Source organism: Ovis canadensis, chromosome 12, assembly GCF_042477335.2.
Source record: "Ovis canadensis isolate MfBH-ARS-UI-01 breed Bighorn chromosome 12, ARS-UI_OviCan_v2, whole genome shotgun sequence".
Lineage (NCBI taxonomy): Eukaryota > Metazoa > Chordata > Mammalia > Artiodactyla > Bovidae > Ovis > Ovis canadensis.
The window spans coordinates 70,127,724-70,153,791 of record NC_091256.1 but is presented as its reverse complement, the minus strand read 5'-3'; the positions used below and the strand labels follow the sequence as shown (position 1 = coordinate 70,153,791).

Below are 26,068 nucleotides of genomic sequence, written 5' to 3'. Positions count from 1 at the left end.
TGAGCTGTGCAGTAGTTAATCACCTCTTTAAAGACCCTGTCTCTGAATACATTCTGAGTCTCTGGGTTAGGACTTCAAGACAAGAAGTCTGGGGCAGGAACATGAGTTAGCCCACCACTGCTTCCTTACGTGATGTCTAGAGAGTGGCCTTGGGACTTCCCTGGGAGTCCAGTGGTTAAGACTCTGTGCTTCCAGTGTAGGGGCATAGGTTCAATCCCTGGTTGAGGAACCCAGGTCCCACATGTCACAAGGCACAGCCAAAAAAAAAAAAAAAAAGAAAAGAAATGAAAAAAGGGAATGTCCTCTTTCTCTGTCCCCAGTAGGAACTAGAGTTCACCAGTATCCCTTGCAAGGATTGTGATAAAGCCTTAACAAATTGTCCAGTATGGATTTCATGCCAATTGCTAGGAAAACAATTTTATTTCTTGGGGCCTGGTTATGGCACTCTTGTAGTATTTTAGGCTTTTCAAGGAATATGAGGTTACTTTTTATGATGCTATTAGTACATTTTTTGTGGCCTTTTCTTCTCACAGCAGCACCTGAGCCTCTGCAAAGCTCCCCCAGGCCCCTGGGGTGGCTGTGCCCACTGGAACTGTTTGTTTGCTCAGGATTCCCTGAGCTCTATCACATTTGCATCTTTCTTTAAAAATTTTAAACTTTATTTATTATTTTGTTTATTTCCGCTGGGTCTTTGCTACTATGTGGGCTTTCTCTGGTTGCAGTGAGTGGGTCCCTTCTCTGGTTGCAGTGGCTTCTCTTCTCACAGAGCACACGCTCTAGGCATGTAGGCTGAGTCGATGTGGCGCTCAGGCTTAGTTGCATGTGACATCTCCCTGGAGCAGGGATGGAATCTGCGTCCCCTGCATTGGCCCGCGGGTTCCCATCCACTGCATCACCAGGGACTGCGTCGCTTGACCAAAGTTGATTCTCAGGGAAGCCCCTTATAGTCTAGAATCCAGGAAGAGGTGACTAAGAGGATTTTCTATTATTTTCCATCACAGGGTGTTTCCACTGAGCTCTACTTCAACGCTGGTGTTCTGCCTCCCCCACCCCCTGTGAAAGGGAGTGTTCCTCTCTACAACCCATCTCAGGTTCCCCAGGTAAGGAGGTCCTGAGGGAGAGGGGTTTGGAGCATGCGTTCTGAGTGAAGGAGACCCTGGTTTATAACTTACTGATAACAACTTACTATGCCCGAGTTCTTCAGCAATGACTAACCTCTGTAAGCCTCAGTTTCTGCATCTGTAAAATGGGGTTAGTAGTAACTACCTTACCGGATAGTTGTGAGGATTAAATCAGGCAGCCTGAAAATGCTCAGTCAGTGTCACTATTATTAATATTGCTCTTGAGCTTTCATAAGCCTCAAGACTCAAGAGAGACAATTTGTGTTGGTGTTAATTGTGTGGCTGCACCAGAGCAGTGTCCTGAGGGTGAGGGGTTCAATGAAAACTTTGGTTGAAACTAAACTCCCTGCTTCTGCATGATCTGAGGCAGACTGCTTGCTTGGATGTGTTATTGACTTCTCTTCTTTATAAAATCAAGTTTCTTTCTCCTTATTTAAGAGGTAAAGGTGCTGTGTGAAAGAGAATAATGAGAATACCACATGGGAAGCCGAATGCTCCTGAAGCATTCTAGACTTTGAGGATGCATAAGCTCAATACAGCCAGTCAGCCCTCGGCGGAGTCATGCTTGGGGTTATAACCTCGTGCTGTGCTTGTCTTTTTCCAGCTCTCCACGGTTACCAGCCTGAACCGGGCAAATCGCCTAGCTCAGCGCCGCTATCCAACCCAGTCATGATGAGAAGGACCACCCATCCCAGGCTGGTCTCCCTGAAGCACAACTGTTATGTTGCTCTTGTTTCTTAATTTCCCAGCCCCTCTGCCATATTTGGGCCCCAAAGAGGGTTGTGCTAGCCAGTTGCTTCCACTGGGTATGGAGAAAGCAAGGGGACAGGGTCTCCCAGGACACAGCTCAGTTCAATCTCTTAAGATTAGCTTCACAGTGATGGTGGAAATGACTTCTTCAGGTGGAAAAGCTGGGTATATCATCAGTCTGGAGGGGAGTGGAATACCATGATGGCAGCATTAAGGATGCGGCTCTAGATCCTTGGAAAAATCAGGGCTTAAGAATTCCTCTGCGGGAATCAAAGATAACAGCACTGGACTCCGCAGCAGCAGTTACTGGGGGAGAGGCACTCAGAGCAATATTCTAGATTAACTTGACTCCTTCCACAGCCTTAGTTACAGACCAATTCCACAGCCTTAGTTACAGACCAATTCATGGCTCTCGTTAGCGAAGGATTTTTGAATCTTGGAAACTCGATCGTTGTTTCCTGTCATCATTCTCTTGGGTGACATTTCGGCAGTTTCCTTCTTGGTTTTGGTTTGTGCACATTTTTTTTTTAATGTGGTTCAGATTAATTATATTTCTCTCACTTTCTTAGCTGGTCCTATTTTTTCACATTCTGGCATCTGGCTATCAAGTTAGATTGCTGTAGGCATCATATTGTCATGGTAACTACTGAACCTAATGATGCAAATGGATGAAACATCAGTGTAATAAAGGACGGAAAATGTTCCCTAAAAATTCACCCCTTCCATAAGAGGAGAATTGAGTGTCTGAGATTGTTAATACTTCCCTTCCTCCCTCAGGCCTTTGCAAATTGATGTTCAGAGGGTCAGAGGAGCCCAAGGGAGGAGGGGGCCATCTCGGAAATTTCCATTTCTCCTTTCAAACCCCCAGTAGGAATGACTCTTGCTGTTTGTCAGATTTGTTGAAAATTGCTCCTCACAAAGAACATTTCTTTGTATGTGTAATTGTACATACAGGTTTTGTACTTTAATGTACTGTAGTTCTGATGTTGATAGCGATTAAAGCAAATAATTTTATAGCAGATGCTCGTCTATGGCTGATTTTTGCAGAGAGAGAGTACACACTGCGTACTGAGACTGCGTACTCAGTCTCTTCCCTGAGGTCTTTCTAATAATGGTTTCATTGGGTGATAAGGTGCAGACAGCTGGAAAAAGCCCTTAATTAATGAAGAATCTAGGGACTGATCCTCTTAACTTGTCTACCGTTATTTTTACAATTAAAAAAAAAATGAACAAACCTGCCTCTCATGAAAATTAGTTACTCCATTAACTAAATGTTGCATATTCTGTCCTCTAAGAAGTTTATTCATCTCTCAGATTAAATTAGGAAATGTACGTGTAAGTGTTTTGCATCTAGAAGGCCCTCGGTGAGTGCTGTTCCTCGTCTTCCTGAAGACTGCAGCCCCTTCAGTTTGGTGTGCTGACACCCAGTGGCGGCACAGTGTCAGGAGTGTGAGTTTCAGAGGCACCAAATTGTTTAGACTTGAATCCTGGCTCACCCACAGTTCACCTTGTAATCTTGGACAGGGTTATCTAATTGTTCTTGTCTTCAATTCCCTCTTCTATAAAATGAGGATAATAATGACTATTGCAATTATTATAATTACAATAGTAATTATAATAGTACTACCACATAGGACCCTGGAGGAGGGCATGGCAACCCACTCCAGTATTCTTGCTTGGAGAATCTCCATGGACTCCAGGCTCTAGGAGAGGAGCCTGAGAAGCTGCAGTCCATGGGGTCGCAAAGAGCTGGACATGACTCAGCACAAGAGGCATCACATATGGCAGTGCGAGGATTGAGTACTCTTGAAAAAGTACCTAGTACATGCTATACATTTTATATGTGTATTTCTAAACAATTATTAGTGTACAATCTAATAAGTAAAATCGCGTTAATCTTGTTGCCTACCAGACTTAACTGGATTTTTATTCACTTAAAAATTTTATTGAAGTATAGTTGATTTCATGGCTGCAGTCATCATCTGCAGTGATTTTGAAGCCCCAAAAAATAAAGTCTGACACTGTTTCTACTGTTTCCCCATCTATTTCCCATGAAGTGATGGGACCAGATGCCATGATCTTCATTTTCTGAATGTTGAGCTTTAACCCAACTTTTTTGCTCTCCTCTTTCACTTTCATTAAGAGACTTTTTAGCTCCTCTTCACTTTCTGCCATAAGGGTGGTGTCATCTGCGTATCTGAGGTTATTGATATTTCTCCCAGCAATCTTGATTCCAGCTTGTGCTTCTTCCAGTCCAGCGTTCCTCATGATGTACTCTGCATATTAGTTAAATAAGCAGGGTGACAATATACAGCCTTGACGTACTCCTTTTCCTATTTGGAACCAGTCTGTTGTTCCATGTCCAGTTCTAACTGTTGCTTCCTGACCTGCATACAGATTTCTCAAGAGGCAGGTCAGGTGGTCTGGTATTCCCATCTCTTTCAGAATTTTCCACAGTTCATTGTGATGCATACAAAGGCTTTGGCATAGTCAATAAAGCAGAAATAGATGTTTTTCTGGAACTCTCTTGCTTTTTCCATGATCCAGTGGATGTTGGCAATTTGATCTCTGGTTCCTCTGCCTTCTCTAAAACCAGCTTGAACATCAGGGAGTTCATGGTTCACGTATTGCTGAAGTCTGGCTTGGAGAATTTTGAGCATTACTTTACTAGCATGTGAGATGAGTGCAATTGTGTGGTAGTTTGAGCATTCTTTGGCATTGCGTTTCTTTGGAACTGTAATGAAAACTGACCTTTTCCAGTCCTATGGCCACTGAGCCATGAAATTAAAAGACACTTACTCCTTGGAAGAAAACTTATGACCAATCTAGATAGTATATTCAAAAGCAGAGACATTACTTTGCCAACTAAGGTCTGTCTCGTCAAGGCTATGGTTTTTCCAGTAGTCATGTATGGATGTGAGAGTTGGACTGTGAAGAAGGCTGAGCACCGAAGAATTGATGCTTCTGAACTGTGGTGTTGGAGAAGACTCTTTAGAGTCCTTTGGACTGCAAGGAGATCCAACCAGTCCATTCTGAAGGGGATCAACCCTGGGATTTCTTTGGAAGGAAGGATGCTAAAGCTGAAACTCCAGTACTTTGGCCACCTGATGCGAAGAGTTGACGCATTGGAAAAGACTCTGATGCTGGGAGGGATTGGGGGCAGGAGGAGAAGGGGACGACAGAGGATGAGATGGCTGGATGGCATCACAGACTCGATGGACGTGAGTCTGAGTGAACTCCGGGAGATGGTGATGGACAGGGAGGCCTGGTGTGCTGCAACTCATGGGGTCGCAAAGAGTCGGACACAACTGAGCGACTGAACTGAACTGAATAGTTGATTTACAACGTTGTGTTAATTTCTAGTGTACAGCAGAGTGATTCAGTTATATATATGTGTGTGTGTTTACACACACTCATTCTTTTTCATATTCTTTTCTGTATAGTTTATCACAGGATATTGAATTCCCTGTGTTGTTTATCCATTCTCTGTATAATAGCTTGCATCTGCTAATCCCAAACTTTGAATCCATTTCTCCCCTACCCACGTCCCCCTTGGCAATCACGAGTCTGTCCTCTATGTTTGTGAGCCTGTTTCTCTTTCACAGATAAGTTCATTTGTGTTATATTTTAAATTCCACATATAAGTGATATCCTATGGTATTTCTTTTTCTGATTTACTTCACTTAGTATGATAATCTCTAGGTCCATCTGTGTTGTTCCAAGTGGCATTATTTTGTTCCTTTTTACGGCTGAAGCATATTCCATTGTATATATGTACCACGTCTTCCTTATTCATTCATTTACGTTGTTTCTATGTCTTGGCTATTGTAAATAGTGAACACTGGGGTGCAGGAATCTTTTTGAATTATGGTCTTCTTTGGATATATGCCCAGGATTGCAGGATCATATGGCAACTCTATTTTTAGTTTTTTGAGGAACCTCTATACTGTTTTCCGTAGTGGTTGCATCAACTTACATTGCCATAACAGTATAGGTTGTTTCCCTTTTCTCCACACCCTCTCTAGTTTTGGTTGTTTGTAGGATTTTTAATCGTGGCTGTGACCTGTATGGTGACGTGTAATGGTGGTCACCCTCATAATGGGTGACCTATATGAGGATGATACCTCATTGTAGTTTTGATTTGCATTTCTTTGATAATTAGTGATGTTGAGAATCTTTTCATGTGCCTGTAGGCCATCTGTATGAGATTTTTCCTTCTTGATGTAGGTATGTAATGGAAAGAATAAATTAAAATTACTTTTCGATAAGTGATCTTATGACTAAGCTGGTTTCTCTCCATGCATCCCAGCTGCCACCAGTGTTAGGCCATGTGGCTTAGTGCCCTCAGGAACAATGACATAGGGGAAGTCCTATCTCATAAAAAGAAGCATTTTAGAGGAAGAGAGTGAGGACCTAAGAGGAAGGCAAAGATGCCTGTGTTTTCTCACTTCCGCCTCCTGTTGGGATTATTCATGGAAAACCAGTGACTACAGTGTCAACAAAGTAGGCCTTGAGCTTGGTTACTTTCCAGGCAAAGGAAGTAGTGCGTGGAGCAGCGGACACATTTTCTGAGGGGAAGATCAGAGGGTTTTATGCAGTGGAAAGGCCGCGGCACTTATGCTATTTCATGTTTGGAAGCTTGTACTCCAGCGAAGTCAGAATGCATCCATTCATTGGTGTGTGGTTGGTTAAAACAAGTCCTGCTGTTCATTGGTCAGGAAGGAACCCTCAGTTGAGTGCAGTAAGGGTCTGATGAACTGGGGTCACTCGGAGGTCATAGTTGTTTATCAGCTTTTATTAGTGGTGGTGATGGTGGTGAGGTTGCTAAAGGTCATGATTGTTTTAGAGCTCTAGTGGTTAAAACCAGTTTTGGTGAAACAAAGCAAATGCAGCTGTAAGAACAAGATATTTTTTCCCTCCTATATAGGTAAAAGCTTGGGGATATAGAACAGGCTGTGCTAGAAATATGCTGCCAGGAACAGGGAGCCTGAGAACACTGGGGCTTGTGGCCTGTTTCCTCATCTACAGCTCCTGGGGGGCTGCAGGCCTCTGCAGGCCCAGGAGAAGCTGGCTTTGGCTTGGGAGCTGTAGCATCCTGGCCTTGGGGATGACCATGGTCTGAGGCAGAGCCTCTGGGTCCCTGCAACCTGGTACACATGGGACTCTGGCAGGCAATGATTGTGCACCAAAGGTCACAAGGGACCCGTTGTGCCCCAGCAGATGCCAAGTCAGGACTGAATCAGACCAGCCACCTGCAAGGAGAGGGGCTGGCTGTGTCAGCCACAGACCTTCTTTCTCATTTTGGAGAGAAGAAATAAACAGATCTTTCTCTCTTTAAGAAAAAGACTTACCCAAAGACACTCTTTAAAAGGGAAGAGACTGATATATTGTTAATTGGCAAGTTTGTTTTTGCCCCACACTCAATAGGGTGTGAACTTAGAGGAAGAATAGTTATAGGAAATAAAGAAGCTACATTTTCCTTAAAAAACAGAGTGGTAATGTGCAAATTTGTAATCCTGCTATATACATATAATTTAATATTTATATGGAAACATTTAAACCTAATGTTCAGTAATTTGGAAGAGAATAAACCGTTAAATTCCATTTAAGTGTCTTTATCACATATCACCATTCCTGCCTTCTGTCTAATCCACTTATGTGGCTATAAAACTGCAAACAAGCCTTGCTTCCTCAGTCACCTATACAGCCTCCTCTTTCGGTCCTAACTCAAGCTTCAGGTTGCTCAGGATCAAAGCCTCTGCTAGCTTTTTTTTTTTTTTACCCTAGAAATCACCTTTCTTTTTGGTTTCTTCCTCTGAGCCACCAAGAATAGCAAGACTGCCTCCACCTCTTCACTAAAATCAGAATATTTTCTTCCCAAGAGGAAATATGTAAAACACTCCTGATCTTGGAAAGAATAATAGGTGTGTAATTTGGGTCTCTCCACTCACAGGGGTTTTTCTGTCACTTTCTCAGCCAAGAGAGTGAAATGGAAGTGCCTTTTCCCCTCTTGTTTTTGCCATCTTAAGCTGGAAATTGCATATGGTGTGGTCTGAATATAATAGGATGTTAGGTACTTTCCTGAGTTTGCCTCAAACAAGACCCCCAACACTGCCTTCTCTCATGAAGTACTTATACCAGGTACCATTCATTCAGATCCTTCAGAAATGATTTCTTAATGAGATTTAAAATTATTTTGGATGAGGATTTAGAGCATGTTCAACAGTTTTCATTGCAGTCTCACTTAGTAGACGAATCTGCTTGCCATACTCTTTCTTTTTATATATATCTCTAGGTAATGGTACTTCAAGGGAACTAGGTCAATAGCAGTGTAACTCAAACTTGACTGACCCATGCAAACTGCTTGTTATTTGAATGTGAGATGCCTTTCTGGTCTTTATCCAACTTAGAGCCGATTCAGTGTCCCATTTTTAAAGAATCTCTAGAGAGGAGGATTCCATGGCTTCTCTTGAGGTTTCAGTGTAGAGTTTCACACTCTCAAACATTAGGAAGGTATTCCTAGTACTTTATACCCAAATTGCTCATGTGGCTCTTTAAGACTCTCAGCTGGTCCTCAGCGAGATGGAAAACAGCTGCTCACCACCACCTGTGCTTGGAAGTCTTCCATGTTTTGGAAGCCCATTAAATCATGTCTCAGCTTGTGAAATGAAGGCTTACAAAAAGGGGTTTTCTTGACCAGAGTTGGGGATTAAATCAGCTAAATGTTTGGAATCTTTTGGTAGCTATGATGACCAGACATTCTGCATTGCAATAACAATAGATATGTGTTTATTGAGTACTTATGTAACAGGAGTGGCACGAACATGCAGCCGTTAGTCTGTAATTGTTATCAGGAGACCTTGAGCGTGGCCAACAGTCAGCCTCCCAGTGGTCCTTGCGGCAGAGAGTGCAGATTAAGGCCTTCTCCCCGGGGCCTTCTCGGCCTTCCAGCCTCCGGGCCGGTGGATGAGCTGGGCAGCCTGAGGACAGGCTGAGGGCTGGGTCCTGAAGAGCTCCAGAGTCCTCACCATGGCCGGGCACAGGCCTGGAAGCAGCAGCGAACCTTTCCCGCAAACCCACAGTCCCATGGAGGCCTCAGCAACTGGAGTGTACGGACACGGCCTTAAAGGTAACAGCTTTAACCAGTTTCTCTCCAAGTTTCAACAGTTGGTCCAGCTTAGATCAGTTGTCACCTAGGAAGTGGCCAGAGGTCAGGGTTAAGTTGCAAGGACATTGTACTTCAGAGTATCTCTGTGGTTGGGGCTGTTCTCAAAGAGGGGCCATTGTTGTGAGCTGGTGATTAACCTGAGTGGTATTTGCTACAATGTGTATTCCTATTGGTTCTAACAAAGGATTCTCTCCAGTTCAGATGAAAAGCCTGAGGTGCCAGCTGGGCCCTGGGCATCTGGCTCCTGCAGTGATGGCGGCTGGGCAGGCTCTGGGGACCTGGCCCTGAGGGTGCTGCCAGTTCACCACTCTTCTTCAGCCAGGCCTGGGCACTGGTGGGAGAACCAAGACTGGGGCTGGATGAACTCTCCTGGGTGGATAACCGGCCCATGCAGGGACCTCTCCTTGTAGCTAGGGCCTGGACCTCAAACCCTAACATTTTGATATTGTTTGGCCTCACTGTGGGTTGGGCACAGTTACTTGCATTTGATAACACTTTGTGTCAGACACTATGCCATATACTCTGTGTGTGTGTAAGTATGTGCTTAGTCATGCCCTGTATACTAGTACTGCAACACTTTATTAACGGGGAATCTGAAAGCTCAAGAGAGAGTTAAAGGAATTTGTCCAAGGTCACTTGGCTTGTAAGGATGGAGCTGGGATTAGACTCCAGGTAGTCTGGCCTCAGCAGAGAAGGCAATGGCAACCCACTCTAGTACTCTTGCCTGGAAAATCCCTGGTAGGCTACAGTCCATGGGGTCGCTAGGAGTCAGACACGACTGAGCGACTTCACTTCCACTTTTCACTTTCATGCATTGGAGAAGGAAATGGCAACCCACTCCAGTGTTCTTGCCTGGAGAATCTCAGGGATGGGGGAGCCTGGTGGGCTGCTGTCTATGGGGTCGCACAGAGTCAGACACGACTGAAGCAACTTAGCAGCAGCAGTAGCAGTCTGGCCTCAGAATCTGGGCTTTGAGCTACATTGTCCCATCTATTGTTGGTTAAGATCAGGGTGAAGTTTATTGCTGGTAGGTAGAATAGCAAATTCAAACTTCTGGGCTCAAGTGTAAAGCGGCATTAAGCTGCAGGGGGTGAGCATGAAGCCTGAAGGAACAAGGGTCGTGGTGCACTGTGATGACAAGGGCAGGGACCAGTGGCATCGGAAAGGAGGATGGCCTGGTTTAGGTGTGCCAGACTGCCATCACAGAATACCTGCTTGCTTCTTCCTGCCTTTTCCAGGATCTTGAGGCTGAAACAGACTGACTATTGCATTGGAACTCTCTCAGGGAAGGGTCCAAGGTGAGGAGTGCATGTGATTTGTGTGTGTGTCTCTTTTTACCTTTTTTTTCTAGACTTTTATTTCCTTGTCATAGTTGCTGCCTATCTGGAAGATAGCCCCTCCTTTAAGCATCTTCCAAGTGGCTGATAGTATGTAGCTATTCATGGAGTCCTATTTACCAGAATAGGGTATGACAGATCCTAGGTCAATAAATCCAGACTTAGGGCTAGAAAACTGTAGCTAGGATGTTATGTTCCCCCAGTCTGGCTTCTTAGAAATCTGGACTTTTAAAAAACTTGTCTCTGAGTTCTAAAAGTCCATTTTGGAAGATAGAGGATGATGATCATGGTTTATTTTTCACTGTCCTTGTGTTCTACAATCATGATTTGAGATCACAAGATCTCATTGTCCTGGAGTAGACATAATCTGAGTTGGGGGCCATAAGAATCTATTTCCAATACTTCTCTGAATATTTGGATGAATACTCATGAATTGAGGACAAATCACAGCCTTACACTCGTGACTTCTTTATGTAATTTTTCAGCTGCTTCTCCTTGAAGACAACAACATACCAGCCCCGACCTCACAGATGGTGTTAGTCATCCTGATAATGCACCTCAGTTAATATCTCAAGTCAGGATCCAGCTACACTTACTTGCTTTGTGCACCAGGTACTTGAACAACAAGCTGTAGATACATTGACGTTTGCTAAATCAAATTAGTTTTTAAATGTACTGGAGTGGCTTGCTATTTGAAGGTAATTGATGTTAAAACCCTAAAATTAAAAAATGGTTTGCAAAGAAAATGTTCACTTCAAATGAATCACTCAGTTTAGAGAGGCTGACTTTGTGGACTTGGGGGAAGATACCACAGTAAGAGAAGACTTCCAGTTCTAGGCTCATATCTCCCACTAGCTAAACTGGTGATTTTAAGTAAATTAATTGAATCTCTCAGTGTCCTCAAACTTCTCAGCTAAAGACTTGGATTTGCTTATTCAACAAATAAATTAGGACCTCTCATGGAATGGATGGGCTTCCCTTGTAGCTCAGTCGGTAAATAATCTGCCTGCAGTGAAGGAGACCCGGGTTTGATCCCTGGGTTGTGAAGGTCCCCTGGAGAAGGAAATGGCAACCCACTCCAGTATCCTTGCCTGGAAAATCTCATGGACAGAAGAGCCCGGTGGGCTGCAGTCCATCAGGTTGCAAAGAGTTGGGCATGACTGGGCGACTAACACTTACTTACTTACACTTATGAAATGGATAGGTGAAAAAAAGGACTAGCTCAAAGAGCTCACGGATGGGATGGGAAACCAAGTAAACAAGTATATTTCAAGATAGCGATTGCTCCAGGAGCTAGCAATGTGCTGCAGAGGGCCCTGATACTGCCTGCCAGGGAAGGAGGAGACTGGAAGGTTCTCGAGGGAGTAACTATTGATGAAAAGACCGTGGATGGGAGAGGTTAGTCAATTTTCCTGTGTGTAGTGTTCAGTCACTTGGTCATGCTCGACTCTTTGCGACCCCATGGACTGTGGCCCATCATGCTCCTCCGTCCATGGGATTTTCCAGGCAGGAGTGCTGGAGTGGGGTTGCCACTTTCTCCTCCAGTGATTGAGCTCGCATCACCTGTGTTGGCAGGCGGATGCTTTACCGCTAGCACCACCTGGAAAGCCCTTAATTAAAGTTTTGATTTCCAGGCTGATGGTCTTTTCCTTTGACTATGAGAACATAATTTAAAATATAAAGCTGTTTTATTAGTACATCGAGAGTGTGTCTGTAGTAATAAAAACGTCGATAATAATAACTAAGATTTTGTGCTAGGTGTTGTTACTTGAGTTCACATGTTTACATTCATTAAATTTTCCTAACATAAATGAAGCAGGTATTTGGAAGAAATTAAACGTGGAGTTCAAATAACTTGGACAGCACAGCACAGCTAACGATGGAGCTCGGAAAGCTAGGTGCTGGGTGCTTCATGTATGTTGTCTTATTTAATCATTAAGATAGCTCAAAGCAGGTGGCTTTATTCAGCCTCACGTCACAATTGAGAAAATGCAGGCACAGAGAGTTTAGGTATCTTTGCCAAGATCACACAGTATTTTGAGGTGGGGAGCTGGGATTTGAACCTATGCAGTCTGGCCCCAGAGCCTAGACCCTTACCTTCTGTTCACTTAGTTTAAAGTGGTTGACTCTGTCCTGCAAACTTGAGCAGGACGACTGAACGTTATCCCCAGTCTGACACTTCTGTCTCATCTAGGGTGAATCTCTGTTCCTCTGTTTTCCATCTGTAACTGAGGAACACTACTCATGATCTTAAGTGTTTAGGCATATGTCTTTTTTTTCCCTTAGACTTGTGACTTCACAGGGACAGGGCTGATACAACTTACCTTTATATTTCCAGAACCTTTCACAGTGCCTATGTCTAATAAGGGCTCAGTATTCAAAGTAGACCTGAATGAATATTTCCTCATTATGAGTACTTGAAAACTGTAAGAAAATATTTACAAATTATTTCTGGCCTAGAGGTTGCCATGAAGAATCATCCTATTGTTAGAATTTGATCCATCTCCAGGAAGATCCCCTGGAGAAGAGAAAGGCTACCCACACCAGTGTTCTTTCCTGGAGAATCCCACAAAAAGAGGAGCCTGGCAGGCTACAGTCCGTAGGGTCCAAAGAGTTGGACACGACTGAGCAACTAACACTCACTGGATCTTTAGGAGTTGAGACAGGTCTCAGTACATAGGAAACACTAAAAAAAAAATCCATAAATAAATGATAGCTTAGTAAGGGAGGCAAGGGGTGCAAATCAGAAGTATCACAACTTTTGGGAAACTGTCCATGGAAGAGGTGATAGAAATCGCTGGGAGGGGGAGCCCAGGCTCCTTGCAGAGATTCCCAGTAGACAGCCTTCATGGCAGCTGATGGAAGGGAGGTACCTGCTTGAGGTCAAGGCGAGTGGTATTCTGCAGTGACAGCTCCTCATTTGACCCTCAGGGGTGCTTATTTCTGGCAGAAGCATTTTTTGGTTTTAGAAGGCACTTCACCCCCTTTACAACCTGTGTAATTGCTGTTGGAATGCTTTGCTCTGCTAGTGTCTTAATTAGGTCAAATTTTATACTAAGGGCTTTACCTTAACGCTACATTTGCAATTCTAAGACCCCACCCCTACTCTTGGCACTGCCAGGAAACACATTCTCTAGACGTGGCAACATCCTGACCCGGGGGCTTGTTTTTGCATTCTTGCATGCAAATGCAGCATGGAGTTGGGAGGAGGGGCAGAAGGGGGGAGGTGGGGACGGGAGCCAGGCCAAAGGAACTGTGTGTGTCAGGAGAATCATCTAAATGCTTCTAGAAAGGAAAGCCCATTTCTAAGTTGCCTTGCTCCAAGTGCTGCCTGGATGGAGATTGGTTGGATAATTGCAGGATCCGAGGCTGTTCGTGTTTAGTTAAATTATATAGTCTTGCTCTCTGTGGGTTTTACAAAAAGCCACCTTTTTATTATCTGCCTTTCATCAAGCAGAACACACCCCTAGAGTTACACCCTTCCTCTCCCCTCCACGCCACCCCAATAATGAGAAGGAAGCCATCTGCCAAGAAAACAAACACAATATAAAAATTACACAAATACATAATCCCCAACCCAGAAGGGAAGGAGCAGCTGCCACCTGGTCCAAACAGAAAACAGCTTAATATTTATACAGAAGAGAAGGTCCCCCAACTGGCTGTAATTCCTCTGTGGCGTGGGGGTAGATGAGGGGAAGTCAGGGATGGGAATTACCTCCAAGGTCTGGGTCTAAGTAGGGACACGCTGGGGATCAGGTCATTAAGCTCAGTGTTGCTGTCCCCTGTCAAAAGGTGCATTCAGGCGGCACCCGGGGAGGCCATCAATCTGTCACCGGAAAGGAATTGGAGAGGGGAGAAAGGAGGCAATTGGAAATGAGGATCGCTGGGGACTTTTCCTCCAGCGGGAAGTGTCGCTAGAGAAATATGGAGCAGGGCCACCCCCAAGGTAAAGTAAACGCGGGGCTCTTGCCCTTGGCCTTGGGGAACAGTGCCTAGGAGAGATGAAAATCTCTGCCATCACATTTCAGACAAGCCTCTTTCCTTACTCCCAATCTGCTCCCGGGTTGGGGGAGAATTTTACTCCCCTTGCCTGAGAAGTGCCCTTTCCAACATTTCAGTCAACTCAGGGCTTGCACTGATTTATATATAACTTGTATCTAATTCCTTAATCAAATGCTCTCTGACTGAATGGAAATGCAGTTATTAGAAACTGTGCAGTGCATGCAAGCAAGGCAATCTTCCGTTTTATTGATAAATCAGAACGTTGAGACAATGCTGCCAAACGGCATGACAGTTCTTTCTAAGGAAGAGGCAGTTTACAGAGCTGTGTAAATCAGAAGTGCCCTTAAACTGTGGTTGGGGAGACATGATATGGCAAAATGTCTACCAATAAAGTGGAGGATTACAGCAAATTACCCCGTTTATACATGCAGACGAAGCTTCGTTTCTCGTGCCATGTTCGAGAGCCAGTAAAGCTTGCAAATGTGATGGGAGCCACTATTTCTGCCTCTGTGCAGCTGTTTATCAGCAGCTTTTTAACACATTTTCACATATTAATGAGGTGGCATAGCAGTTCCAGAATTAGAACAGTGGGATGTATCATTGTCTGCCTTATCTGAAGATATGCCTGCTGTCAGCATCATTGGCAGGGTGTGTACCATGGAAGATGGAAATTTCGGGGGATGAAGCGGGTGCATGTAACCTCTGCTTCCCTGTGCCTCCAACCCCCTCTTCTCTGATTGTACCTACATTGGCCTTGGCACTGGTGTGTTCAGCTCTTGCTGCACTTTGCAGCTTTATCTTTTTGTTTCATTTTTTAAATTTAATTGAAGTGTAATGGTCTTATTACATTAGTTTTAGGTAGAAAGCAGAGATTCAATATTTTCATAATTATAAAATGATCACCATGATCAGTCTAGTTACCACCTGTCACCATACAAAGTTATTTTAATATTATTGAATATATTCCCCATGCAGTACATTACATCCCTGTGACTTATTTATTTTATAACTGGAAGTCCATACCTCTTAATCTCTTTCACCTGTTTTACTCATCTTCATGCCCCCTCAACTGTAGCAATCACCGGTTTGTGCTCTGTAACTCTGATCCTGTTAAATTTTGTTTTTTGTTTTTTATTTTTTAGATTCCACATACAAGTGAAATCAGATGGTATCAATATTTATCTTTTTCTATGTGATTTAATTTACTTTAGCAAAAGGCCATCTAGGTCCATCCAGGCTCTTGCAAATGGCAAGACTTCATTCTTTTTTATGATGAGTAATATTCCATTGCATAACTATATCTATATCCTATGTGCTTTAGCATGCCAGGCCTCCCTGTCCATCACCAACTCCCAGAGTTCACTCAGACTCACGTCCATCGAGTCTGTGATGCCATCCAGCCATCTCATCCTCTGTCATCCCCTTCTCCTCCTGTCCCCAATCCCTCCCAGCATCAGAGTCTTTTCCAGTGAGTCAACCCTTTGCATGAGGCGGCCAAAGTACTCCGTAAATAATGAACGAATGAATGAGTGGGTTGGTGGATGGATGAAAGTCTTTGTTTGCTCAGAGACTAACCTCTGCAGGCAGCCTACCTGTCATCATGGTTTCAAGGAGCAAAACAATGAGGCTCGGTTTTCCTTGAATTTGCCTACAAGTGGTTAAGTGGCAAATGAGATCTCTGAGCTAAAAGCCATCAGAGAATTTACGGAGCATCTAACCTGGAGATTTCCAAACACAGCTGGAGCCAGACACTGCAAACTTTTCACCAGTTTCTTTAGCCTTTACTCGGCAAAACAAAAAGATCCTAAGCCCCCTGCATTTTGGGAGGATGAGAGGGGAAGTTTAATTAGTCTGTGAAATCCCAAAATCTGGACCCATGGTTTAACTTATCTCTGTCTTTTGAAAAAAAAAAAAAATTCACTGAAACAACCCTACTGTTTTTTATTTATTATTTTTAACTGAAGATAATCACTTTACAGAATTTTGTTGTTTTCTGTCAAACATCAACATGAATCAGCCATAGGTATACACATGTCCCCTCTCTTTTAAACCTCCCTCCCATCTCCCTCTCCATCCTACCCCTCTAGGTAGATACAGAGCCCCTGTTTGAGTTCCCTGAGACATTCAGAAAATTTCCATTGGCTATCTATTTTACATATGGTAATATAAGTTTCCATGTTACTCTCTCCATACATCTCACCTTCTCCTCCCCTCTTCCCAGGTCCATAAGTCTGTTCTCTATGTCTATTTCTCAATTGCTGCCTTGCAAATAAATTCATCTGTACCATCTTTGTAGATTACATATATATATGCATTAGTATATGGTCTTTATCTTACTTTTTCTGACTTACTTCACTCTGTATAATAGGCTCTAATTTCATCCACCTCATTAGAACTGACTCAGTTGTGTTCCTTTTTATGGTTGAGTAATATTCCATTGTGTATATGTACCACAACTTATATTTCTATTCATCTGTTAGTGGACATCTAGGCTGCTTCCTTGTTCTAGCTATTGTAAATAGTGCTACAATAAACATTGGGATTCATGCGTCATTTTCAATTTTGTTTTCCTCAGGGCATATATGGAGAAGGCAATGGCACCCCACTCCAGTACTTTTGCCTGGAAAATGCCATGGACGGAGGATCCTGGTGGGCTGCCGTCTATGGGGCCGCACAGAGTCAGACACGACTGAAGCGACGCAGCAGCAGCAGCAGCAGCAGCAGCAGCAGCAGCAGCAGCAGCAGCAGCAGCAGCAGCAGCAGCAGCAGGGCATATACCCAAGAGTGGGATTGCTGGGTCATATGGTAGTGAAACCACCCTATTGATTTTAAGTGAGACACTGGGCTGCTTAAAAGAACTAGCTCATTTCAGCAAATGATAAGCTGCCTGAAGCCCTGCCGGCTCCTCTCTGTCTTGACTCTTCAGAGCAGGGGCCCAGGCTGGGCCACATGAGTCATTCAGGGATGCCATCACTAGGCGATAGGAGACTTTTTACATCCAGGTCAGTCCCTGTAATAGGAGCACAGAAGCCAACACACTGATGTCTAATACATTTTCTTCTGCTCCAGACGTAGTTGCTCTGTCTTTAGATGGAACATATATGTGCTCCAATCATGTAAATACAGAGCTCCTCTCTGAGCTACAAGAATTCTAGTTGGTATGAAAAAAAAAAAAAGACTCTACACAGATGCATCTGCTCAGTCACGTCTCCTTTATCTGAGTCCCTGAAGCTCATACTGTCTATGCCACACAGCACAACAGCCCTTCGTTTTTACATTGTCTTCTGTGCTGTGGATTATTCACAATCTTCTCTCTCCTAAAGAATGGAAATACTCTATTTTAATGCTGTTATTCATTGATAAACTTTTTTTTTTTTTTTGTCAACAGTCTTTTTTTTGGAAGCTGTTGGCTGCTCACAGTCCTACATATGTTGGAGAGATCAGAGATTCTGTCGACCTGGTTTCTAGCCCTGGCCCTATGACTGATGGATGACAAGTGTACGAGTGAGAAACTCACAGTACCTGGATCCCTGTCACTAAGAGGGAAGAACAGAACTGACCTACCTCATGCAATGAAGTGTCATATGCATTAACGGCCTAATGATGCTAAAGCTCTTTGAGCATGTAAATGTGAAACATTGTCATTATGGTTAATACTAGTCTCCATGTTGTAAGTTTTTTCTTTTCTCAAAGAGAAGCAGAAAGATTATTTAAAGAAATACTGAATAGAAGGCTACAGTTTGTTCTTAAGTCATGACTGACTTTGATCAGAATAGTGTAAACAGTGAGTATGCGGTCTTGAAGTCCTCAAGATAATTATTTCTACTTCAGGGCATGAAGACTTCTCTTTCTCCTCCTCCCATCAAGGGAAAAAGAAAGAAAGAAAAAACTTGGAAGGCTAATGCTCTTAAAATATAAGATGATTTGTCAGGTCTGGAAATCAGTTCAGTTCAGTCACTCAGTCGTGTCTGACTCTTTGCCACCCCATGAATCGCAACACACCAGGCCTCCCTGTCCATCACCAACTCCTGGAGTTTACTCAAACTTACATCCATTGAGTCGGTGATGCCATCCAGCCATCTCATCCTCTGTCGTCCCCTTCTTCTCCTGCCCCCAATCCCTCCCAGCATCAGAGTCTTTTCCAATGGAGTTTCAGCTTTAGCATCATTCCTTCCAAAGAAATCCCAGGGTTGAACTCCTTCAGAATGGACTGGTTGGATCTCCTTGCAGTCCAAGGGACTCTCAAGAGTCTTCTCCAACTCAAGAGTTTGGAAATAGTGTTTCCTAAAACTCTTGCTACAAAAGAGGCCAAACTGAGTAGACAGAGCTGGACTCAGTCTTAAACATCTTGCTATGGAAGGACCCCGAAGCAGGAGAGGTTGCAATGAGTTTTTAAAGCCCCTCCAGTTATATTTTAATTCTAGGATTTCAAGAGAGAAAAGATTCTTGGAGACCCAATATCCTTGTCCAGTGCCCTTTCCCCTTGTGACAGGCACTGGTGAATCCCCGGTGGTATGTCTCCTACCGCTGTTGTAACAAGTTGCCACAAACTTAATGGCTTAAACCAACATGAATTTATTATCTTGCAGCTCTGGAGCTCACAAGTCTGAAAAGAGTCTTAGGGACTAAACTTAAGGCGTCAGCAGGGCTGGTTCCTTCTGGAGGATCTGGGGAGACTCTTCCTTGCCTCTCTCAGCTCTGGTGGCTGCCCACGTTTCTTGACTTGTGGCCACATCACGACAGTGCCCACTTCCATCATCACATGGCCATGCCCTCTTCTCTAGCAGTAATCTCCCTCTTCCTCTCCATTAGGGCTTTTTGATTACACTGGACCCACTTGGATAATCCAGGATAATCTCTCCATCTCAAGATCCAGGCCAAGGGAACAGCGAGTGTCAGGTCTCGAGGTACAGCGTGCTTGATGTGTGATAACAGCCATGAGGCCAGCATGCTGTGGGTGATGGAAGGGAAGGGAGTGGAAGAAGAGCTCCCTGAAGCGGGGAGGCAGATCTCATAGGATGTAGGGGTCAAGGTAAGGACTTTTGTCTTTGAGTGGGAGACTGCTATTGGGTTTTGAGCAGAGCAGTGACTGACATGACCTTTACATTTTTCAGGGATCACTCTGGCTTCTGGGAGGAGACAAGACTGGGTGAGAGACAGGAGGCTCTTGGAATAATCTAGGCAATAGGTCATGGTGGTTGGATCAGGTGGTGGGAAGTGCTGAAATTCTGGATATATTCTCAAGGTTGAGCTGTTAGAATTTTCTGGTGAATTGGCTGTGGGGTGTGAGTGAAATACAGGAGTAAAAATTGACTCATAGGTTTTTGGTTTTAGCAGCGGAAAGATGGGGAAAACTGCAGGGAGAGAGAGATGTGGGGAGAAGATAGTGTGGTTTGGACATGCTAGGATCTGAGAATCACAAGTGGAGATGTGCCAAGCCATGCAGCTGGATTTGCTAGTCTACAGTTCAGGGGAGAGGCAGGAGAAGTCTTCAGGAAATAAATATCAAAACCTACAATGTCTGCTTACTTGTTAAAGGACAAAGGCCAAGCCCTTTAATATGACATTTAAGGTTTTTTATGGGTTGATTTCAGCCTCATCTCTCACTGAGCTCCTATACCCAATGCTTCAGTGATTGATATTTTTCAAAACTCCTTGCCCTTTCCAGCTTCATAGTCTCTGGCTCGTGTTATTCCTTTGACCTGGAAAAAGCACCCTTCCCTTGCTATCAGAATCCTGTTCATCCCTCAAGTCCTGTGAGCCTCTTCTGATTGCTTTAGTTGAAATCCATCATGCCCTTCTCTGTGCTCCCATGTAGACAGACAGTGCATTCTCCCTCTGCCTGATATCTGACTTTTTTTGTTTGTCTGTGTCCCCACTAGATTGTGAGTTCCTTGATGGCAGGGAAGGATCATGGTTCATTGGTCCTTATATCTCTAAGATGTCTCCAAGATGGAAACAGACAGGGGTGAGATTCTAAAAATCAGAACCCTCAGTCCGTCAGTTTGCCATTGCTGGTTTGGGGGTAGACATGCACGGAGGATGCGGCCAGACAAGAGTAGACTATTGACCACACAGTGTTGGTTGAAACCCCCACATGGAACCCATAGACCAGGGAGCTGGCTTCACCCCGTGTGCATCACACTTTCTTCTTGGTCTCCTGAAGAGCGCAAGGACGAGACTAAAAACTGGCTTCCTTTGTCCCTTTCTTACACCCAAGCCTCGACCTCTGTGTGAAAGCAGGAGGGCATGGACAACTGAGTCTAACAGGGAGAAGGTCCAGGGGAGTACAGCCTAGAGCAGAAGTGGCCTAAGTTAACCCCTGAGGCACTGGGAGATGGCCCGGGGCGTAGGAAGCTGAAGGCTTAGCTTCTCTAACTGACCAAATACAGGAACACAATCTGGAAATTAAATGAGGGCCTAGAAGGGAGAGCAGAGAGCAGGGCAGGGATTAACAGCCTTTGACTTTTCAAATAATGGCTATTTTATCTATGGCTGTGCTGGTCTTTGTTGCTGAGTTGCCTTTTCTCTAGTTGTGCATGGCTTCTTATTGTGGTGGCTTCTCTTGTGCTACGTGGGCTCTAGGGTGCTTGGGCTTCAGTAGATGTGGCTCCCGGGCTCTAGAGCACACGTTCTGCAGTTGTGGTACACAGGCTTAGTTGTTCCTCACTATGTGGAATCTTCTCGAATCAGGAATCAAGCCTGTGTCTCCTGAGTTGGAAGGTGGATTCTTTACCGCTGAGCCACCAGGGAAGCCCTGACTTGTTGATTGCACAGACCACCCCACCGTGCATCACGGCCCGGCAGTGCTCCTTGCGGTGGCTTCTCTTGTGCAACACGGGCTCTAGGGTGCTCGGGCTTCTCTTCTGGCTCCCACACTAGTGCACCTCCTCCTTGGCAGTGAGCTGCAAGGGGAGGAAGCCTGAGGCCCACCTCCAGATGGAGCCCACCCCCACATCTGGCTCTGATTTTCACCAAGAAGGTGTTGAATGAGGTTTCACTGAACTTACTGAATTGGAGAAATCCTCAGGAATGCACGTGTATCCCTAATGGAAAGACTTAAGGGTTACTTTGTGTCAGTGATAGCAAGTGACATAAACATCTAAGATTTTCCTGGAATCCTAGTATAAGACATAGTATAGTGTAGGGGGTGAGAGGGAGGGCTCTGGAACTGTGTGATCGTGGACAAGTTAATCTTCCAGGGCCTCAACTTCCTCATCCATAATGTGGAAGTAATGATATTTCTCACCTCATAGATTTTTTTTTTTTGCATTGGTTAAACAAGTTAATACTTAGAGCTGGGCGCATAGTGAATGTTGGGTATGTTTTAGCTATACTATGTGTCAGTTAATTATAAAATGTCAGAGTTGTATGTTAGAGGGTATGTCTAGGTTCTGTGTTTTAAGAAGGTTTAAAACTTTTGAGGAAGGTTTATATTTTTATCACACTGTCAGTCTTTACCTCAATAGGCAGTTCTTATCCTGGCAGCAAAAACGACTCTTCTTGTCCAGAGGGACAATCTTATGGGAGCTGGTTATGGGACTGTTATTTAGGCAGCTGCTTTTTGGCATGATCCCAAGTGAAATGTTTGAGCTGGCTCTTCCCTCAGGCTCAGAAGTCACCTGGCTAATGTGAACTTCAATGGTCCTGGGATGCTCAGCTGGACTCTCTGGCTTGTGTTACCCCAAGCAGGTGTTCTGAGTCCAAAGGGACAGTAATTGGCGACAATGGTTGTTGGAAGGTTACCAAGGACTGGCTGGGAATATTCTCATCAGTGCGTGCGTGTGTGTGTGTGCGTGCGTGAATGCATGCGTGTGTGTGTGTTCTCTCCAGATAGGTAAAAAGGGTCTTGCTGCATGCATGCTCCGTTGTGTCTGACTCTTTGTGACCTTACAGATTGTAGCCAGTCAGGCTCCTCTACCCATGGAGTTTTCCAGGCAAGAACATTGGAACTTCCCGACCCAGGGATCGAATCTGGGTCTCCCACATTGTAAGCAGACGCTTTACCGTCTGAGCCACAAGGGAAGCCAAGAGCATTGAAAGGGGCTGCCATTTCCTATTCCAGGGGATCTTCTTGACTCAGGGCTTGAATCTGCGTCTCTTGCATCTCCTATATGGAAAAGTCTAAAAAGGGCCTTACTAGGAGTCTTTGAAGCCATATTTTCTTCTGAGCTTTTCTGGCTTTTATTGTTCAGAATTTCACTTCTGTCTTGGTAGTCTGAGGGTCTTTTCAATACAGCCTTCGGCTCTTTTTCTCCCTCCTGTTAATATTGTCCGACCAGTTAGACCTGTGACCTGAGAATCCTCAGAAGCCTTTCTGATGGTGTCATTTTAATGCTGTTACTTACCTTTTTAAACTGCATTTCCCCACCCCCCCCCCCCCCCCCCCCCGCCCCCTTCCTCTGAGGACCATCCTTGAGCAGTGAAAACTCTTCATGGTAAGAGGTAGCTGGCAGTGGCAGAGGGAACTCTTAGGTAAACAAAGACTTTTGTTTTGCTGTCTGGTTAATTAAACCTCCCCTTTCCTCATATTCCAGTGTCATTAACGCTGGTCACTTTCTGAATTCTGATTTACTTTTGAAATCAGAAAAAAAAAATCAATGCTTTAAGTCTTCTCTTTCTTTGGAACCCTATTTATTTAGTTGGATCACTTATAATCTTTTATTTCCTGTGATAGATTTTGCACACGAATATTCATTCAACAAATATTAACTAAGAGTCTGTTGGGGCGAGACCCAGTTCTAGCATTGAAGGGAAATATAAATATGATACGTTTCTATCTCTCTCTCTATACATATGACATAGATTATTTTCTAATGATATAGGACCTCATGACTTTAGCTCAGTTTGTTTCAGGGAGGGAATAATTCTGATGTCATGGAAATGTGTGAAGATTCATCCTCCCCTTGAGGATATGTACATTTAAAGGGAGTGGTCCACACTTAAACTCTCCCCAGGGCATTGATGCTCATGGCCCACGACCCCTTTGGGATGGACTTCACGGCTGCCTGTGGGGTCCTCTGCTTGCTTCTGAGAAGAGGCAGTTCAGTGTGAGTCAGTCCCAGGCTCTGCTCTCTGCTTCTCCAGCTGCTGTGTGCCTTTGGGTGAGTTACTCAACTGCTCTGAACCTCAGTTTGATTGCCTGCCAAACAGAGAGAGTAGCACCTACTTCATGATGTAAAAGTTGAAATGAGTTCACATATGTACCATATATGGTAACTAGAAAGTGGGGAATTCATGTAAATTCCCTCTATTCTTATACCAAGATTTACATTTCCTTCTCTCTTTAATTTTCTTTTCTCTTGTAGTAGGGGTGAATGCCTAAATCACTTCAATTATTCTCTCTGGGTTCCAGGCACATCTGAGATTAATATCAGCTAGAACTTGAGCATCATTGCCAAAACATGAGCTCCTTAAGCTGACATGCGGACCACATGAAGGGACTTTTCTCTCAGTGCTAGGTGATGCTAATTGCCAGCTGATCTGAAGCCAGAGTTGCTTTCCTTTGTTTAATAATTTATATCTTCTCTGAGAATGCCGAGCTAAAGTTTAAAACTACAGAAAGTAATGATTTATCTAAATGCCAGCAAAGCTAAATGCAGTAAAATCGCCCAGACTCCCTTTGTGGGTTGCTACTCATGCACCACCCCGAACACCAGGTGGCATTTGAGGGAGTATTCGTGTGGACAGCAAGAGAGTTAAGCTCCTGAGGTGTTAGGTCTCAGTGCAGCCTCGCTCCGTAGGTGTCACCAGCTCAGGCTGGCTAAGACGCCGGTAGGACTCTTATGGGTGTATTATAGTCCTGAGGCCCACCGCATAGGGCTGAACTTTATCTCCATTTATTCTTTCATCAAGCATTCATTGAGTACCTACTATGTGGCAGGTCAGCTGCTGGGCATTGTGCAGAGTTACAGAGCTAGAGATTGCCTCTCTGAAGCTGCTCACTCACAGTCTGGTGCAGAAAATGTCCATCCGTGGTCAGTTATCCTGTTCTTCACTCTCCCCACCCATGCTTCCCAAGTAGCAACAGAGCAACAACCTCCTCCAGTATTTTTCCTTCTTTGTGGCATTTTGGGAGTTTGGGACTTGGGGAGGGTGAGGGAATAAGACTGGAATAATAGGAATAACCATTTAAAGCAGTTGCAGTGTGCCCAGTATAGTACTTGTTGTTGTTCAGTTGCTCAGTCATGTCCAACTTTTTGTGACCCCACAGACTGCAGCACGCCCGGCTTCCCTGTCTTTCACCACTCCCGGAGCTTGCTCAAACTCATGTCAATTGAGTCGGTGATGCCATCGAACAATCTTATCCTCTGTCATCCCCTTCTCCTCCTGCCTTCAGTCTTTCCCAAGCATCAGGGTCTTTTCCAATGAGTTGACTCTTCACATCAGATGGCCAAAATATTGGAGCTTTAGCTTCAGCACCAGTGCTTCCAATGAATATTTAGGATTGATTTCCTTTAGGATGGACTGGTTTGATCTCCTTGCTGTCCAAAGGACTCTCAAGAGTCTTATTCAGCACCATGGTTTGAAAACATCAATTCGTTGGCACTCAGCCTTCTTTATGGTCCAACTCTCACATCTGTACATGACTACTGGAAAAACCATAGCTTTGAACATAGGGACCTTTGTAGGCAAAGTTATGTCTCTGCTTTTGAATATGCTGTCTAGGTTCATCGTAGCTTTTCTTCCAAGGAGTAAGTGTGTTTTAGGCATTTTATATCTAATATCTCATTTAACAGATCTATCCAGAAGGAAATGAGGTTTATGAACTATAGATGGGAACAGATCTGGAATTGTCACAAGTGTTCCTTCCTGATCACACTGAGAGATCCAGTTTCACTTCACGATCACACAGTTAACAATGAGCTGTCCCTGATTGTGGTTTGACTTTGTGGAAAACTCGGTACCCTAAGCTGACTTTGATGGCTCAGGTATCTAAGGAAACCCTCTCCATTATAAGAAGGTTATGAAATCTGTCACTAAGGCGTGGCCAGAGATATAAACATATCTTTGCACCTTTGCTTTCCTCTAACCAGAGATCTCTTCCCCTACATGCACGTGGTTGGCTCCCCCACCTCCTTGGCCCCCTTCTCCAGCAGATCTCCCTTAGCACTGTTGTTACACAGAATGCCCCTGCTCCCTGGCATTCCTTTTTTAAAATTTAATTTTATTATTATTTTTTGGCCATGCTGAGTCTTCATTGTGGCGCGCATACTTTCCCTAGTTGCAGTGCAGCGGCACTTCTAACTGTGGGGTGTGGACTTAGTTGCCCTGTGGCATGTGAGATCTTAGTTTCCTGACCATGGATAGAACCTGCATCTTCTTCATTGGAAGGCAGATTCTTAACCACTGGACCGCCAGGGAAATACCCTGCTCCCTGGCATGTTTTCTTTTTAAAAATTTAATTGGAGGATAGTTGCTTTACCATGTTATGTTGGTTTCTGCCATACAATAGCACAAATCAGTCATAATTATATATATATGTCCCCTCCCTCTTGAGCCTTCCTCCAAACCCTGGTACCACCTCTCTAGGTCATCACAGACACCATACTGGGCTCCCTAGGTTGTATAGCAGTTTCCCACTTCTTGCTGTTCAACTTTTCTCCATAGCACAGATAGTCATCAAACAGAATACATTTTACTTCTTTTTTCATTTGTCTTCTCTTTCCCCTTATGAAAGGCAAGTTCCA

At 44.2% G+C, this 26,068-nt stretch overlaps 1 protein-coding gene and 1 long non-coding RNA gene across 9 annotated transcripts in view; both read left to right on the top strand.

The window, feature by feature from the left end:
* Positions 1–2,890, top strand: part of SEC16B (SEC16 homolog B, endoplasmic reticulum export factor) — a 65,827-nt gene extending 62,937 nt beyond the window's left edge. For all 8 annotated transcript variants that reach the window (XM_069546142.1, XM_069546144.1, XM_069546146.1 and 5 more), the window contains 2 exons: positions 1,002–1,100; positions 1,726–2,890. In XM_069546142.1, coding sequence (XP_069402243.1) covers positions 1,002–1,100; positions 1,726–1,794 — 168 coding nt within the window. In that variant the 3' untranslated portion in view covers positions 1,795–2,890. The remainder of the gene's footprint in view (positions 1–1,001; positions 1,101–1,725) is intronic.
* Positions 2,891–8,171: 5,281 nt separating this feature from the next.
* LOC138416631 (uncharacterized) lies at positions 8,172–18,032 on the top strand. The gene is made up of 5 exons (XR_011247786.1): positions 8,172–9,000; positions 10,278–10,337; positions 10,862–10,988; positions 16,954–17,183; positions 17,767–18,032. It is a non-coding gene; the product is annotated as an uncharacterized lncRNA (long non-coding RNA).
* Positions 18,033–26,068: the final 8,036 nt, after the last annotated feature.